General features: G+C 49.9%; 5 protein-coding genes across 5 annotated transcripts; 2 read left to right on the top strand and 3 right to left on the bottom strand.

The window, feature by feature from the left end:
• Positions 1-414: 414 nt before the first annotated feature.
• Positions 415-2,061, top strand: T310_0583 (MFS sugar transporter; the record flags this gene model as incomplete). Its single annotated transcript, XM_013476563.1, has 1 exon — positions 415-2,061. One exon carries the CDS (start codon positions 415-417, stop codon positions 2,059-2,061), a length of 1,647 nt encoding a protein of 548 aa, XP_013332017.1.
• Positions 2,062-3,103: 1,042 nt separating this feature from the next.
• On the bottom strand, positions 3,104-6,146 carry T310_0582 (uncharacterized protein; the record flags this gene model as incomplete). The annotated part of the gene is made up of 5 exons (XM_013476562.1): positions 3,104-3,809; positions 3,894-4,186; positions 4,220-4,272; positions 4,776-4,931; positions 5,087-6,146. The coding sequence occupies 5 exons, from the start codon at positions 6,144-6,146 to the stop codon at positions 3,104-3,106; spliced, it is 2,268 nt and encodes a 755-aa protein (XP_013332016.1).
• A 1,882-nt stretch (positions 6,147-8,028) lies between these two features.
• On the bottom strand, positions 8,029-9,340 carry T310_0581 (uncharacterized protein; the record flags this gene model as incomplete). The annotated part of the gene is made up of 6 exons (XM_013476561.1): positions 8,029-8,052; positions 8,190-8,327; positions 8,466-8,507; positions 8,554-8,782; positions 8,835-9,058; positions 9,131-9,340. 6 exons carry the CDS (start codon positions 9,338-9,340, stop codon positions 8,029-8,031), a joined length of 867 nt encoding a protein of 288 aa, XP_013332015.1.
• Positions 9,341-10,258: 918 nt separating this feature from the next.
• T310_0580 (uncharacterized protein) lies at positions 10,259-11,491 on the top strand (the record flags this gene model as incomplete). The annotated part of the gene is made up of 4 exons (XM_013476560.1): positions 10,259-10,465; positions 10,536-10,868; positions 11,039-11,170; positions 11,219-11,491. 4 exons carry the CDS (start codon positions 10,259-10,261, stop codon positions 11,489-11,491), a joined length of 945 nt encoding a protein of 314 aa, XP_013332014.1.
• Positions 11,492-12,049: 558 nt separating this feature from the next.
• Positions 12,050-13,130, bottom strand: T310_0579 (MAK16 protein; the record flags this gene model as incomplete). The annotated part of the gene is made up of 2 exons (XM_013476559.1): positions 12,050-12,983; positions 13,057-13,130. 2 exons carry the CDS (start codon positions 13,128-13,130, stop codon positions 12,050-12,052), a joined length of 1,008 nt encoding a protein of 335 aa, XP_013332013.1.
• Between the last annotated feature and the right edge of the window lie 1,205 nt (positions 13,131-14,335).

The following is a 14,335-nucleotide window of genomic DNA, read 5'->3' as shown; positions in this document are numbered from 1 at the left end:
CGCGATTAATTAATTAATTAATTGATTAATTAATTAGGAAGCACAAGAATGTTGCGCCGTCGGGGCCCCGGCCCTTTGCATGAAGATCATTACGGGGAACGGGCATGGCCTGGCATCCTTGGCCTCTGCCCCGGAACCATTCCTCTCTGCCCTAAAGTCGCACCAGGAATGGTGGAGGACCCCACGTATGGCCTAGTCCTGGTGTGTTTTTCTGGCGTCTATTATTACGACGGACAGGACTGAGGACGGTTAAAAGGCACCCCCAGACCCCATCCCTTCTGACATTCCTCCCAGCTGCTGCCTCCTGCTAGTGACTTCACGTGAGAGACTGGACAGAGGTTCTCTCCACTGCGCACTCCATCTGTACACACAGACAGAGGGACAGTACGGTACTGAGAACATCGATCGTCCATCATGGAGACTTCGCAGCACCTGGAGGCTGCCCAGCCTGCAGAAAAGGGCACCGCCGATTTTGAAGTGGAGGACCTCAAGGGCAACGCCAACGCCGCCCAGGAAGCCGCCATGGACGCTGAAATCCAACGCCTCGAGCAACAGGCCCAGAGTCTGAAGCGTCCCAAGTTCGAGATCGCCTTCGCCAACCCGGCCGCCTTCACCTACGTCCTGGTCGGCTTCGCGTCGCTGGGTGGTCTGCTGTCTGGTCTCGACCAGTCGCTGATCAGCGGCGCCAACCTTTACATGCCCAAAGCGCTGCATCTGTCCGACAACCAGGCCAGTCTGGTCAATTCCGGCATGCCGCTGGGCGCCGTCGCCGGTGCGTTGATCCTCTCCCCCGCCAACGAGTACCTGGGCCGGCGCATGGCCATCATCGTCTCCTGCATCCTCTACACCATCGGCGCCGCCTTGGAGGCCGGCGCCATCAACTTCGGCATGATGTTCGCCGGCCGCTTCATCCTGGGCTCGGGCGTGGGACTGGAAGGAGGCACGGTGCCCGTCTACGTCGCGGAATGCGTCCCCGGTAAGATTCGTGGCAACCTGGTGTCGCTGTACCAGTTCAACATCGCCCTGGGCGAGGTGTTTGGCTACGTGGTGGCGGCCATCTTCGTCAACGTCGCCGGCAATTGGCGCTACATCCTGGGCTCGTCCCTCGTCTTCTCGACCATCCTCCTGGTCGCCATGATCTTTCTGCCCGAGAGCCCGCGGTACCTGATGCACAAGGACCGCGAACTCGAGGCCTACCTGGTGTGGAAGAAGATCCGCGGGTTCGCGACCTACGAGGCCAAGGCCGAGTTCCTGGGGATGAAGCAGTCGGTCATCGCCGAGAACGAGGAACAGCACAGCACGCGCAAGTACGCCTGGATGGACTTCTTCACCAACGCCCGCGCGCGGCGGGCCATCGTCTACGCCAACATCATGGTGTTCCTGGGCCAGTTCACCGGCGTGAACGCGGTGATGTACTACATGAGCGTGCTGATGAGCAAGATCGGCTTCGACGACAAGGAGAGCGTGTTCATGTCCCTGGTGGGTGGCGGCGCCCTGATGCTGGGCACGATCCCCGCCGTGATGTACATGGAGAAGTTTGGCCGGCGGTACTGGGCCAACACGATGCTGCCGGGCTTCTTTATCGGCCTGGTGCTCGTGGGCGCCGGCTACCAGGTTCCGCTGGACACGCACCAGAAGCTGGCCGAAGGTCTCTACCTGACAGGGCTGATCCTGTACATGGGCTTCTTCGGGTCGTACGCGTGTCTGACCTGGGTGATCCCGTCGGAGGTGTACCCGACATACCTGCGCAGCTACGGCATGACGACGTCGGACGCCAACCTGTTCCTGTGCTCGTTCATCGTCACGTACAACTTCACACGGATGATGGACTCGATGACGCGCATCGGCCTGACGCTGGGCTTCTACGGCGGCATCGCCGTCCTCGGCTGGTTCTACCAGATCCTCTTCATGCCCGAGACCAAGAACAAGTCCCTCGAGGAGATTGACGAGCTCTTCTCCAAGCCCACCTCGGTCATTGTCCGCGAGAACGTCAAGAACACGGCGCAGGTGATTCGGGACCTGGCGCATTTCCGTCTTCGCAAGGTTTTTGCTCCTGCGTAGCTGTTTGTCGTCGTCGTCGTCGTCATATTTCTCCGAGGATACTGTCTGGAATTGCTAGAATGGAAAGCAAAGAAACAAAGGACATGTCGGTTCATGTCTGTTTTCACGATGTACATTGATTGATTGATGTATGATACTGATGTGATGTGATGTGATGCGATGATGTCTACCTATCCTATCTCTTTGAATCTATCTTTCTGTCTAGATCTATCTAGTCTAGTAGGTAATTGGATGATATGAGAGAGAAAAAAAAAGAAAGAACCATTTCAATAATAATAATAATATTTCTGACGCAATGTCATTTACTTCACTCCATTTTAAAAATAAGTAACTAGCGTCTACCTAAGACTATAGTATACAGAGCAAAGAGTGAAATTTTTTTTGTTTGTCCGGGATATTATTCCACACGAACTAATAAATACACAATTAATTAATCGACCTGCCTGCTCTAGCCATCCTATCCTGTACCATGCTCATACTCATAGGTATCCATTGAACCACTATATACCTAGAAAGGTAAGTGGTGATTTGATGTCAGAGGTCTCTTCGTCCCTGTGACATAATACAATACAATATAGTTTCCTTTCTTTCTTTCTTTTTTTTCTTCTCGAATACCTCAGTGTTAATCCGATAATGGCAGGTATGTACTGTACTGGCGGAGGTTTGATTGATTCAAAGCGAGACACAGATCCCAGAGACAGTATGGTATAATATGGTATGGTATTATGATGTATGTATGTATGTATGTATGTATGTATGTATGTATGTATGTATGTATGTATATACATTACATACTAGACGAACAGACATTGATTAGGTATGGATCAAGGGGAATAAAGAACGTACTTTCCGTCCATCAACGCCTTTGGTCAGAGGTATCAAACGGTATCAAGATCAAGCAACCTGTCTATAAAACAGGAACGGGGAATTAACGTTCCAATCAAATAACGCAATGCAATATCCCCAACAAGCCGCTGCCCAGATGAGAGAAAGATAGAAGAAAAAGTAAGTGGTGATAATAAGAAACCAGCATCCGTCCTAATCATCGTGGCCCCTGTGGCTTAGGTCCAGACGGTAAACCCACTGGTTTCCTGCCTGGTCCTCCTCCGCCATACGCACTGGTCCCATATCCGCCGTCAGACCCAGAAGAAGGCTGGTCCCACGGTCGACTAGGTGAATGGCCCCTGGTAGGAGAACTGGAACTGGTCGCGCTGGATGCGCCGTTGAGACGTGCCCGCAGCCTCTCCTGCGCAGAGCCTGTCGAGGCAGTCCTCTCCGGTGCCAAACGGCCCTGTTGTGCTGAGGATGTAGTCTGGTATGACCCGGCACGCTGGCTGGGAAGCGGCCGGGCAGCTGGCTGAGGAGACGAGGCACCCTGCGACTGCGCTGGGCCCGGGCGCAGGCTTCCCGGGGTCGTGGGACGAGCTGCAGCGGAGGGTCGACTGCGCAGACTGCCAGTCTGTGAGGGAGGCGGCTGCGAAGAACCCGAGTCTCCCCACAGATCGCCTAGACCGCCGCCTCGGGGGCCTGGAGTGGCTGGCGCTTGTCCATAACCGCCTTGCTGCAACGAAGCCTGAGTCGCGACCATGCGAGGTGCGGAAGCCGGAGCCTTAGGGTCTGGAGGCAGCCAAGGAGGTAACGTCCGTCCCTTTTCCATATAATACGCCCGCAAGACATTGGAGATATGGGAGCAATCCTCGTTGTCGGGGTCGTCGGCTTCCTCGCCGGAGGTGATGGCGCGGCGGAGGCTGTTGAGACGCGTGCCAATGCTCGATATGGTGGCAGAAGAGGTAAGAGAAGAAAAGTAGGACGACATTTTGACGTGAACTTACCAAGGCGCCTGTCTGTTCTGAGTGGTGGTGGCGCCTTGGTCGAAGAGGGGTAAGATCAAGTCCGAAGCAAAGTTGGAAACAGGGGTCAATGGCGTGGGCTCATATGAACGTGGTGGTAGACCATCCAGGGTCCGTGTACAGCTGTGTCGCGGAGAAGAGGAGCGTCGTTCTGAGGCTGTGGAGGGGTCCGAGGGGAAGAGGAGTGACGTTTCAAGTTGGATGAGTCTATCCCCAAGTACGGAGAACCGCACGGAGTTCTGTCCACGGGGTCGGGCCGCCCCACGCGCTTTTACCTAATCAAGTCACATTCTCTGCAACATACAAACCTCAGTGTATGTCGCGAAATTGATTGTTTTTCTTTGGATAAGTCTCATAACAGCTTACCGGCAGGTCAGATTACTATTAGATCAATAACAAGATCAATGTGGATTCAGCTCAATAGTGTATGTGTGTATACACATTAACTCGATCCAATCTGCCAATATTGTTTGTTCCAGAAAACTATCAACATCAGGTCAAACATGCAAGTTCAAGATCACAGAAGAATAATCTTCCGAGTCGATCTCCGGCAGACGTCGAGGCAGCAACGCAAACAGGCCTCTCTCCGGATCACCGCCCACATGTCGTAACCGCCCAGGATCAGAAGGCGCAATCCGGCATTCCCCTCGATGGCAACAGTTCCAGTCTTCCAGGACGACGAACCACCTTGCTGCTCTGGGACTGGTTCCAGCGGTGACGTCAAGCAGACAGAGGAGGAGGAGGGCTCGGAAGATGATCTAGATGTATGCTGGCTTGACGACTATGACGACAAGCGTCCAACATCAGTGCACCAGCCAGATTGATCAGGACTCCGCTTGGGGAATGAGTAAAGCCTGAACGAACCTGCCCCGATTTCAACCCCCATCGAAAGCTCAAGAAAGCCGTCCAGACGCTTGACAAACCACACCATCTTCCAGTCAGGAAAAAGGTTGCATGGTTTCAAGACCGTGTCATCAAGGCGAACGGGGATGGGGTCTTGATCCATATTAAGCGAAGGGCCTGCTCTCACTAGAGAATAGGTGACACCTTCAAAAGAAAGAAGCCCCGGGCCCCACGACAGAGCCAAATAACCTCTTTTTCTCGATGTGAGAGGTCTCGTAGAGGGTTGGATAGACGACTTGGCCCTTATGGCCAGACATCATCCAGGAATGGACCTCGTGCCTGTCGTCGACGTATGGGTGCCCAACAAGAGAGAGCGCCCATCCAATGAGCGACGAGACGGGGCAAGACGCATTCCACTCGACGGATCATGGAGAGGATCGCGTTCTTTTGGAAATCTTTGTGCCCGGGATTGACCTTCAGAGACTCCCAATGCTCGAACAAGGAAATCCCCAGAACATCGGCCACGATTTGTGTGAGGCCGTGGTAGAAGTCGCTCTTCTCACACATGCTGTCGGTCCAGATCTCGTATTCTTCTTCAGTTATTTGGTGACTCGAAGAGTCCTCTAATCCCGGTGATGACCGAGAGCACAAATGGCACGAACAACGATCTTCAAGCATCGAGAGGTATGAACTCACAGCAGCGAGATCTGTGAATGATCGACCGGACTCCAGGGAACACAGTACAGTGGGCTCAGAGAGCCCGAGCATGCGTGAGAGTACAATCGATATCACCTTATCCTTTCGGAAGGGACTCAAGAGAAACTTCTCGATATCCTTATCCAATATGGGTGGGAAAGGCGTGTCACTTCTAGCCCGAAATCGCAGATTTTCCACAACAAGCCGGATCACATAGGGAAGGGCTTGTGTCAAAGCTTGATGGGCAGGTCCCATGTCCAGATCGAATTCCAGAAGCAGCCATTGGCCATAGCTTTCGACATCCATCATCCCCACGGTCTTCCAGCTCTCTACTCGTTGAATACTCAGTTCATCCGCGACAATCAGCTCAGTTGGTCGGCCAATGGAGTGTTCAATCGCGATCTCGAGACGAAGGCCCTGGTTGCTGTCCGGACTTGCAACAACGACAACTCGAGAATCAGGCTGATCAAGGACTGGTGTGCCATTGTCCAGAAAGATCGCAGGAGGCTTACCGAGGCACCATCTCGTGAACGCCACCACACAGGGAGTCCAAGATGCCGAGTTGACGGTCACTCTGATGCTCCCTGGGTCCCCAATCCGGAACAACTGTCGAAAGGCATCCACGAGCTTTTCCAACGTCTGTGCGTCTGGATACGAACAACATCCTCTCCAAAACTCACGCTGCTGCTCTGTCATCGCGGGGCTCTGACGGAGAAAAATCTGTCAACCAGCAATCATATTCGTAAATCCGCACTGCTGGCATCTGGGCTCCAGTTTCTCCAGCAAATCCTTCAGCTGCCTCGTCGTGGGGAGAAGCGTCCTGTCGGACGCGGAGCTCACTAGCATCTCGTGAAGCGCGTTGGCACCATCAAAGAGGCTCATAGATGTCACCATGGCAGCCGCGAGGCTGAGAAACTTGACACCCGCCAGACTCTTGCTCAGCTGGGAAGCCGCGTCCTGCGGCGAAAAGCCGATGAGCTCTTCGAGGAAGTGGACGGGGATCGGTTCCCCGGTTCGGGACATCCAGGAGATCGATCTTCTTACATGTCTCGGGGCACATGGCGATCGTATTGCCAAAGCGCTCACACGCAAGAATCGCCAACTGCTGGACATTATCGTTCAATGCGGCTTGGAAGATACTGCGGGCCACCGACAAGGCTGAATTGGCGGAAGAGTCAAGACGCCACTGGAGCTGAACTGCCATCGCTACCACAGCGTGAAATTAGATACAATCTGATCGATTCGAATGGCTGGTAACGCAAGACAATGCTTTATTGCTGTTATTATTGTTGCGATTTGATCTGACAACAATTCGGAAGTATGCTTTGCAAGGCTGTTCTGGCAAATAACCCCGCCTTGTCGCAACTCGGATTAAAATGCAATACCATGGCATTGGGTTAGTCTAATGCATCTTCCAACCCAATTCACACTTGCTCTCTTCTAATTGATTGGTAGGCTCTCCCATGTCTAACTCGAGTGAGTAGCGCGTCCTCTCGAGCAATGGTCATGGTGTAGTTGAGATCTAAGTATAATTAGATCTAATATAAGCGTAGGGTAAAATTAAGTACCTAGGTATTGTTGGATAGCCGGGTCAGCTCCCAGGCCCCACGACCTTGGAATAAAGTAAGGCTGCTTGCCAGCTAGTCAGGAGCTAACTGCTCCAGCCTTGCACCAATACGGTCGTTGTCATGGGTCATAGATCATCTCAATTCCTATATATTCTTATACAATAAGGTAAATGACTAGAGTAGTACCCAATTATCAGCTTCTTAATAATCACTACCAACTTATTAGATTATATATTATTGCTAGGTCAAGGTTGTTCCTTCAATAATACCCGAGGCAGTTATTAAATAATTTACTATTAAGGACAATAATTAGACCATCACTCCAAAATAGTTAGGCTTAAAGAAGAGAACCTACACTGAGAGCAGCAGCTAGGGCATTCTCACCTACCAAGAATTAAGAGAGATAAGAGCATAATGGGATAAAAAAAACAGAGAAGAATATCAGGTTGAAATTTTCTAATAGAGAATACAGGAGCATCCTATTATTCTATTACCTTCAGTATTAAAGTTGAAATTTCAATCCTGCTTTGCCAGCGAAACTATAGCCAAGGGCAGCATTGGCCAAGATAAGAAATTCTCCACGGTACCCTCCTAGGCACTATGTTCTGTATAATTGAATGAACATGTGACTGCCATACCTGATCCGACAAATAAAGTTGTCCCAGGTGTATCGCTTAACAAGCCACGATTGGCCATGCTCCTAGTGTGATGAGGTTTAATTCTTTACAATCTCCATTGGTCGCTACCGCGCTACAATCATTGTCAATGTTGATAGTCAACTCATAATTGGACCCACAGCACATAACGTGCAGAAACACAAATCAGTATTGTTTATGGCCGTATTTAGTCTGAATCATTAACCAAGAATCAAAACAAACAGCAACCAAAGCGGCTCGGTTGGCTGCAGGGCAGAATATTGTGTGACTATGGAGTACGGAGTCCTACTTATGGAGGAGAACGTGAAACAGCAAACGGAATATTAATGACGTTGCATCCGCTCTGCCCGCTTTTCACCATCCCATAATCTTGCCTACCTAAGGTAATAATAATTATTAGTCCTCGAAATGTTTTCCTAGGGCAGCCGTCAGCGGCGAGTTAAGAGGGGCTTAGTTAGAAAAGGTTAGAATAACACGGAAAAGAACAGATCAGTCTTACTGCTGACCTTACGTACCTGGGTACCTAAGGTGTCTAGAGGATCTTTAGCGCAATTGCGATGCTGTTGCTTGACCTGAACAGGATAAGACGGGGGCGTACTCCGTACAGATGGAGCCGGGCCATATGTAACTCGTCCGGCACCATGGGGCCAGAACTACCCAAGTGCTGACGATGAATTGCCTGATTGGGACATCATCGCTGCGGTGGGAATGCCGGTATCCTTGTGTATTCTATCATTCTCCGCCCATTGCCATTATTAATTCGATTTAGATGGCGAGTCAATTTGTCCTACCTTTACTCTCGGATTTCTTCCTTTCTGTGCTCTTCTGATGCTCTGGTTACATTCGTTATTGTCATTATTATTGTGATGAAGGTCTCACTTGCCTTCCCCTCGCTTCCCGCCCGCCGTGTCGCCCTCGTTCTTTCCCTTTGCTCTCTTGTTTTCTCTGTCCAGGGCCAGACGTGCTACTATCCAAACGGAAATGCTTCAACTTCGACCGATTTTCCTTGCTCTCTCGAAGCTGACAGTCCCTGCTGCCCTCAAGGATGGCAGTGTCTCTCCAATGGCCTGTGTTACCTGGAGAACGAGAATTACTTGGGCCGCTATACCTGCACAGATCAGACCTGGCAGTCGTCGGCATGTCCTCAGATTTGCACCTACGGTAATCCATCCATGAGCGACCAATATGTTTCTTGAAATCGGACTGATAGACCTCCAGACAACACGGCCGCTGGGGACGAGGCAATCTTAGAATGCTCCCCGGGAGAGTATTGCTGCGACACCAATCGTCCTGATGCAGACAATCCGCCTAAAAAGGGTTGCTGCGATACGGGGGCACAGCGCTTTTCGCTTCCTTCTGGAATCCCAATCCCACGAAGCCAATCCTATCTCTTCTCCATCGTCAGCGCGCCTGGTCCAACGAGTTCAGCCCAGAGTTCTAGCACTCAATCACACACGACGACAACTACAACCACTACCACTCCTTCATCAACGTCAACTTCTACTTCTTCTACCTCTCTCTCTTCGTCAACAACCCAAGTCCCGAATCCCTCCTCTCCATTCAGTACCAGCCAGATCACAGAGGCCCCATTGACGGCCCTACCTGTGGGAACGGCAACACCTTCACCCTCAGTTTCCGCAAGTAATTCATCCAGCCAAGCTGCCATTATCGCCCCAGCGGTGGTTGTACCGGTGGTCGCGATCGCCATCGCAGGCCTCGCATTCTTTCTCTGGCGAAGAAATCGCAGCAGGAAACGGAATCAATTCAAAGCCCTTGACCCGACCTTGGAACACGCGGAGTTTTCTCCGAACCGTGCCTCCTGGGGTGCTGGTTCCAACACCAATTACCCTTACGATCCGAGCACGGCATACACTAAACAGGGAGAAGCCGGATTCAACTCTCCACGACAAAACGAACCGGTGGAGATAGACGGGAGAGAAATTCCGTGCGAGTTACCTGGCAGCTCCCCTATCGAACATCATGAATTACCAGCGCATGCTGAACGATAATAAGCGTGGAGTCGTAATTTACCCATAGAATGTGATTTACATTATTGTACTGTATATAGTTAAATGATTATTTATTCTGACTACATATGAGTAGCCTAGAAGGCAGGTATTGGGAAGAGATTGAAAGATCAGTCACAAGCATAGATTACTTATCCGTTGGCACTATCTGACGAACATGTACGAATATTATATTTGTCAACTTACTACTAGATTTGCGATTTATTTGTTACTATTTATATGATGTACTTATATGAATATAGAGGTACGTAATATTAGCAACAACGCCAGAATATCCATACCATGGAAAGAGATCATTGACTATAATGGATCCATGGATGATATCTCAAGATACCTAACTTCGTACTAGTAGGAAATGGTACAATTCCCCATATTCTCCTCCCGGCTACTGCCTAGGTACCTGCCTAGATAACCCACGGTAGGCAATAATGTTCCCTCCGACTACATGAATAAACCGTCGTGATGTCACGACACATCAAGGGACTCATCTGAGTCAGTATTACCTGTCTCCTGCAGTGGAGGTGCTGTCTGTTTTCTTGTATGCATGTGTGTATATCATGTGTATATCTACAAGTGTGAATCCTATACATCAATTATCAGAAGCCCACCATGCCACTCACTCCACTCAAAGCAACATCTCTCTTTTTTCAACTCTTCGGACAATTTCTGCGGCGTCTGTGGCGTGCTCATTGGAGTTTGGAGACCTTTTACGCAGAGGGTGGACTTTGGTCAAGAACGTGACTGGCGCAATTTCTATCGAGCGAGTAAGTAAAGTCCCTCCCTTTCAAAGCTGTTCTCTGACTCACTCCTCCCCCAGTTGCAATAGGTCAATAGGTACAGATAGTTGCTAACAAGGCCATTCTAGTTATTGTCGACCAACACGAAGACCCAAAGACCGGGGCTCAACAGCGTCATTACCGACTATCCGGCATCAACACCGTGCAAGGTCGCTGGGACCAAACCCTCCAGGTCCCCGGAGACAAACATCAGGTTAGTCCTTCCGGCCACAAAGCTGGCTATCCAGGGAAAACGACCACAGACACAGTCACGCTATATCGGGCTACATACTGGGGCAATCAGCACCAAGACGTCTACCCGCATGGATACACCATCTACGCGCGATGCTGGGAATTGATCGAGCGGGTCGTTTTTCGTAACTGCAGAAATGTACGTGATCACCACCATCATCATCATTGTCTGGATATCCTGATAACGACTGTCCAAGGAGATGGAAGGAGCAACCCTTCGGTCTCAGTCTCATCAGGGAATACTATTCGATTCGCAACCGGGACAAGCCCTGGATTCTGAACGTGCTCTGGCCTGATGGGGGGTCGAAGGGGTCGCAAAGCATGGCGTATAGACGCTTCGTGGCGGACCCGGTCGATATCCCTGAGCTGAAGGACCTTATTGTGAAGAGTTCGAAAAGGCCACAACGCAAGAGGAATCATAGGCACAATAATAAAGCTCTAGTGAGTCTAGATCTACCATTCGACATCCAATTCCACATCCTCAATCAGGTATGCTCCCGCGATGTCGAGAACGCCATCCAAGCGTTTGGGTGGACTATTCCAGATTACTACTGGCAGATCCGAACGCCGCCCTTCATCTTCGAGGTAAAGCCCTTGGATTCGACGACCATGCCCTTCTTCGATTGGCAATCCTTCGCCCTGGGCGTGGAGGAGCTGCTCGAAACGTCGCTGGGGCTGCAGAATCGTCGACGGATATTTCGGATCCTGCAGGGGACGAAGAAGGCTTTCCACGTGGCTTTGAGAGAGAAATTTGAGTATTAAACGTAAATTGCAGGTGAGATACATACATATATAAATTCAATAACAGAAAATCTGTCTGTCGATAGAATTCTGCTGGACAAAATAGAGAAGTGGGACTGCAGTTCATCTCGCTCTCCAGATACTCCGTATATATATTAATACAGGCCTTGCAAGGGTCAGAGGAAACATATACCTAAATATCTACCTACCTGCTATATAGATTTTATCTCCTTTCCGGCGGGCTTCCGATGTACACTATTACTGTCTATATTCCTTGCCAGTATGCTTTATTCTTTACTACTTCCGCGAGCCACGAATTTATTATTTATCGATGCCAGGCGGACTCCATAATCAAGAACTATGACAGTAGACATGAAAATGAAACCATCGAATTGACAGGAATATATGACCACAAAAATACACTCACTTTTGTAAGACCAAGGTCAAGCCTGGATAACAGGGTATGATGTATGAACACAATCCATGCCTGCTCAACGCAGGCCAGCACCAGAAACATGACAAGACGAGAGAAAAAATCCTGCTGAAACGCCATAAATGAACGCAAAGCAAACTCCCAAATCACGCCAGAATACTCTCTTTCGCGGGTCCCTCTGTCTCGTATTCAATCTCAATCCGAGCGCCCTTCTTCCTCGGCTTGGGCGGCGGTGCAGCGCGCTTCCGCTTAGTCCCAGCAGCAGGCTTCTTCTTCTCTTCCTCTTCATCGTCTCCGCTAGACTCGTCGCTGCCTTCGTCACTCTCCTCCTCATCGTCGTCGCTTTCGTCCTCGTCGTAGTCATCGCTCGAGCCGGCTGATTCATCGCCCAGCCAGTCTTCAATGTCACCCAGATCCTCTTCTTCCTCGTCAATGTCGCTAACATACTCCACTTCGCCGACACCTTCCTCCTCTTCCTCTTCGTCGTCGTATTCCTCGCCGTCGTCGAGGTCTTCGTCTCTCTGGCCCTCTCCCTCTCTCTCCAAGCCGCGGAGAACCTTTTTCCATATGTTCTCCTCCACGTTCAGCGGCCGGTCGCCGTAGGCTCCGCTTCGCAACCGCTCGAGCAGTTCGCGCTCAATGGCCCGTTCGACCTTGGCAGCGGCCTCTGCTTTGCGTTCGCGTTTCTCCTCTCTCCTCCTGACCTTTGGCGCCAGCTTCGGCACGATCTTCTCTCCCAATCGCTCTTCCTCCTTGGCGATCTTCTTCATTCGAATGGCCACCTGGGTCAGCCGCGTAAGACGCTGTTTGCATTTGTGGATCAGGAACTTCGGCCAGTATATCAACCGCTCGTCGATCTGCTCGAGGGCCTTGGCGTAGTTTGACGACAGTCTGATGCGCTCCCACCACTTGCTGGGCATGTGTGAGCGTTCAATCGTCTTCATGTAGAGGTACATGACGCCCGTTTCGGGATCCGACCGCACGGTCGCATAGCGAGAATTGGCGAGCGGACATGACTGGCGGTTGCACAGCCCAGTGACATTGTATTCGTTGCGGCAGAAATTCTGTCCTTTGGTAGTTCTATCGCTTGTCAGTGAGTCTGTAGACAGAAAAAGAAAAGAAAAGATTGACAGCAAAAAGACGGGAAACTTACTTGAGCTTATACGAGCAGAACTGGTGGTTGATCACCTGCCAGACAATTTCATCCGAGGCCGTGGCCGAGGCCATGGTGCCCGAAATTCAGCCCGTTAACAGGGCCTCGAACAACAAAAGAGGAAAGTTGTGGCTAGAACACCAAGCAAGATTGTCTAGATGCCCATCTCGTGTCGATACACTAAAAAGGATTAAAAAAAAAAGTTACTGCGGGAAGACACATCACGTGATGCAACATTGCTTATCAATTGTCTATCGATAAATAGCTCCAACCTTATCGCTAACAATCCTAAAAGGGTAATAATTAAATAAATTCACTGTTCGCCATCAATCTTTTACCAGAGAACGCAACAACAACAACAGTTGTTCTCATTTACTAGAAACCTAAACAATTTTTTTTCTGTTGCATATTCTATGTCTTCATCTCTTCTTGAAATCCATAGCTCTGTAGAAAAATTTTTTTAGAGGTGATGAGATAGATAGATATATCGGTTATCCTGAGCCAGACCCAATATCAACCCACAAATGTGAAGACTCTATCAACCAGCCTTTTCTTTCCCCTGATGCAGGAACTACCAACTGAAATAAAAGCACACCTTCTTTTGTGGCCAGTCACCATCTTTACTCAACGGAGAACAACGGAACAATCCTATAGAAATGCATCACATCATCTGCCTATGCTCTGCATGTGACTCACTAACCTACCTATTTGGTTAGATCCAGGTTCCAGGCTCCTATAACTCCTCTTGTAATGTAATATCGCACGGCAAGATCCGACTGTCCGACCAGTCACCGTCACGTATATCAAATATGGCCGCTCATTCACGGGTGTTTCCCTCTCTTGCTTTGGTCCGATTTGGGCTTGTCTCTCTCTCAGAGAGTAGTAACGTCCGTTCTTTTGTTCTCTTTCCTTGTCTTTTTATTTGTCCCCCGTATATAAAGAAAGAAAGATGGTTTTTTGTATGTTGGTGACTTTTGTTTCCCTCCTGCATCTGCATCTGCGTCTATCCTTGAGACATACTTTGTCTATTTTATTCTATCAGGAACAGTCTGTCCGCTCTTTTCTGATTATTACTGCTGCTGCAATTTGTCAGGCAAGATCAAGAATCCTGAAGCAGGAACTATTTCTTTGAATTGGATCTCTCTTGAATAACTACTTATTCAATCCCTCTCCCTCCCCTTCCTTGCCCTGGAATTATTGCTCTTGTGCCTCATTTCTCAGAATCTGACGATTTCAGCTGTTCTGCGTACTACAAGTGTTGGACATCTTGGAGCAACAA

The sequence above is a fragment of the Rasamsonia emersonii genome (assembly GCF_000968595.1).
Source record: "Rasamsonia emersonii CBS 393.64 chromosome Unknown ctg1118621759684, whole genome shotgun sequence".
Classification (NCBI taxonomy): Eukaryota; Fungi; Ascomycota; class Eurotiomycetes; order Eurotiales; family Trichocomaceae; genus Rasamsonia; species Rasamsonia emersonii.
Note: the sequence above shows the minus strand (reverse complement) of the source record. Positions and strands in the feature narration are given on the sequence as shown.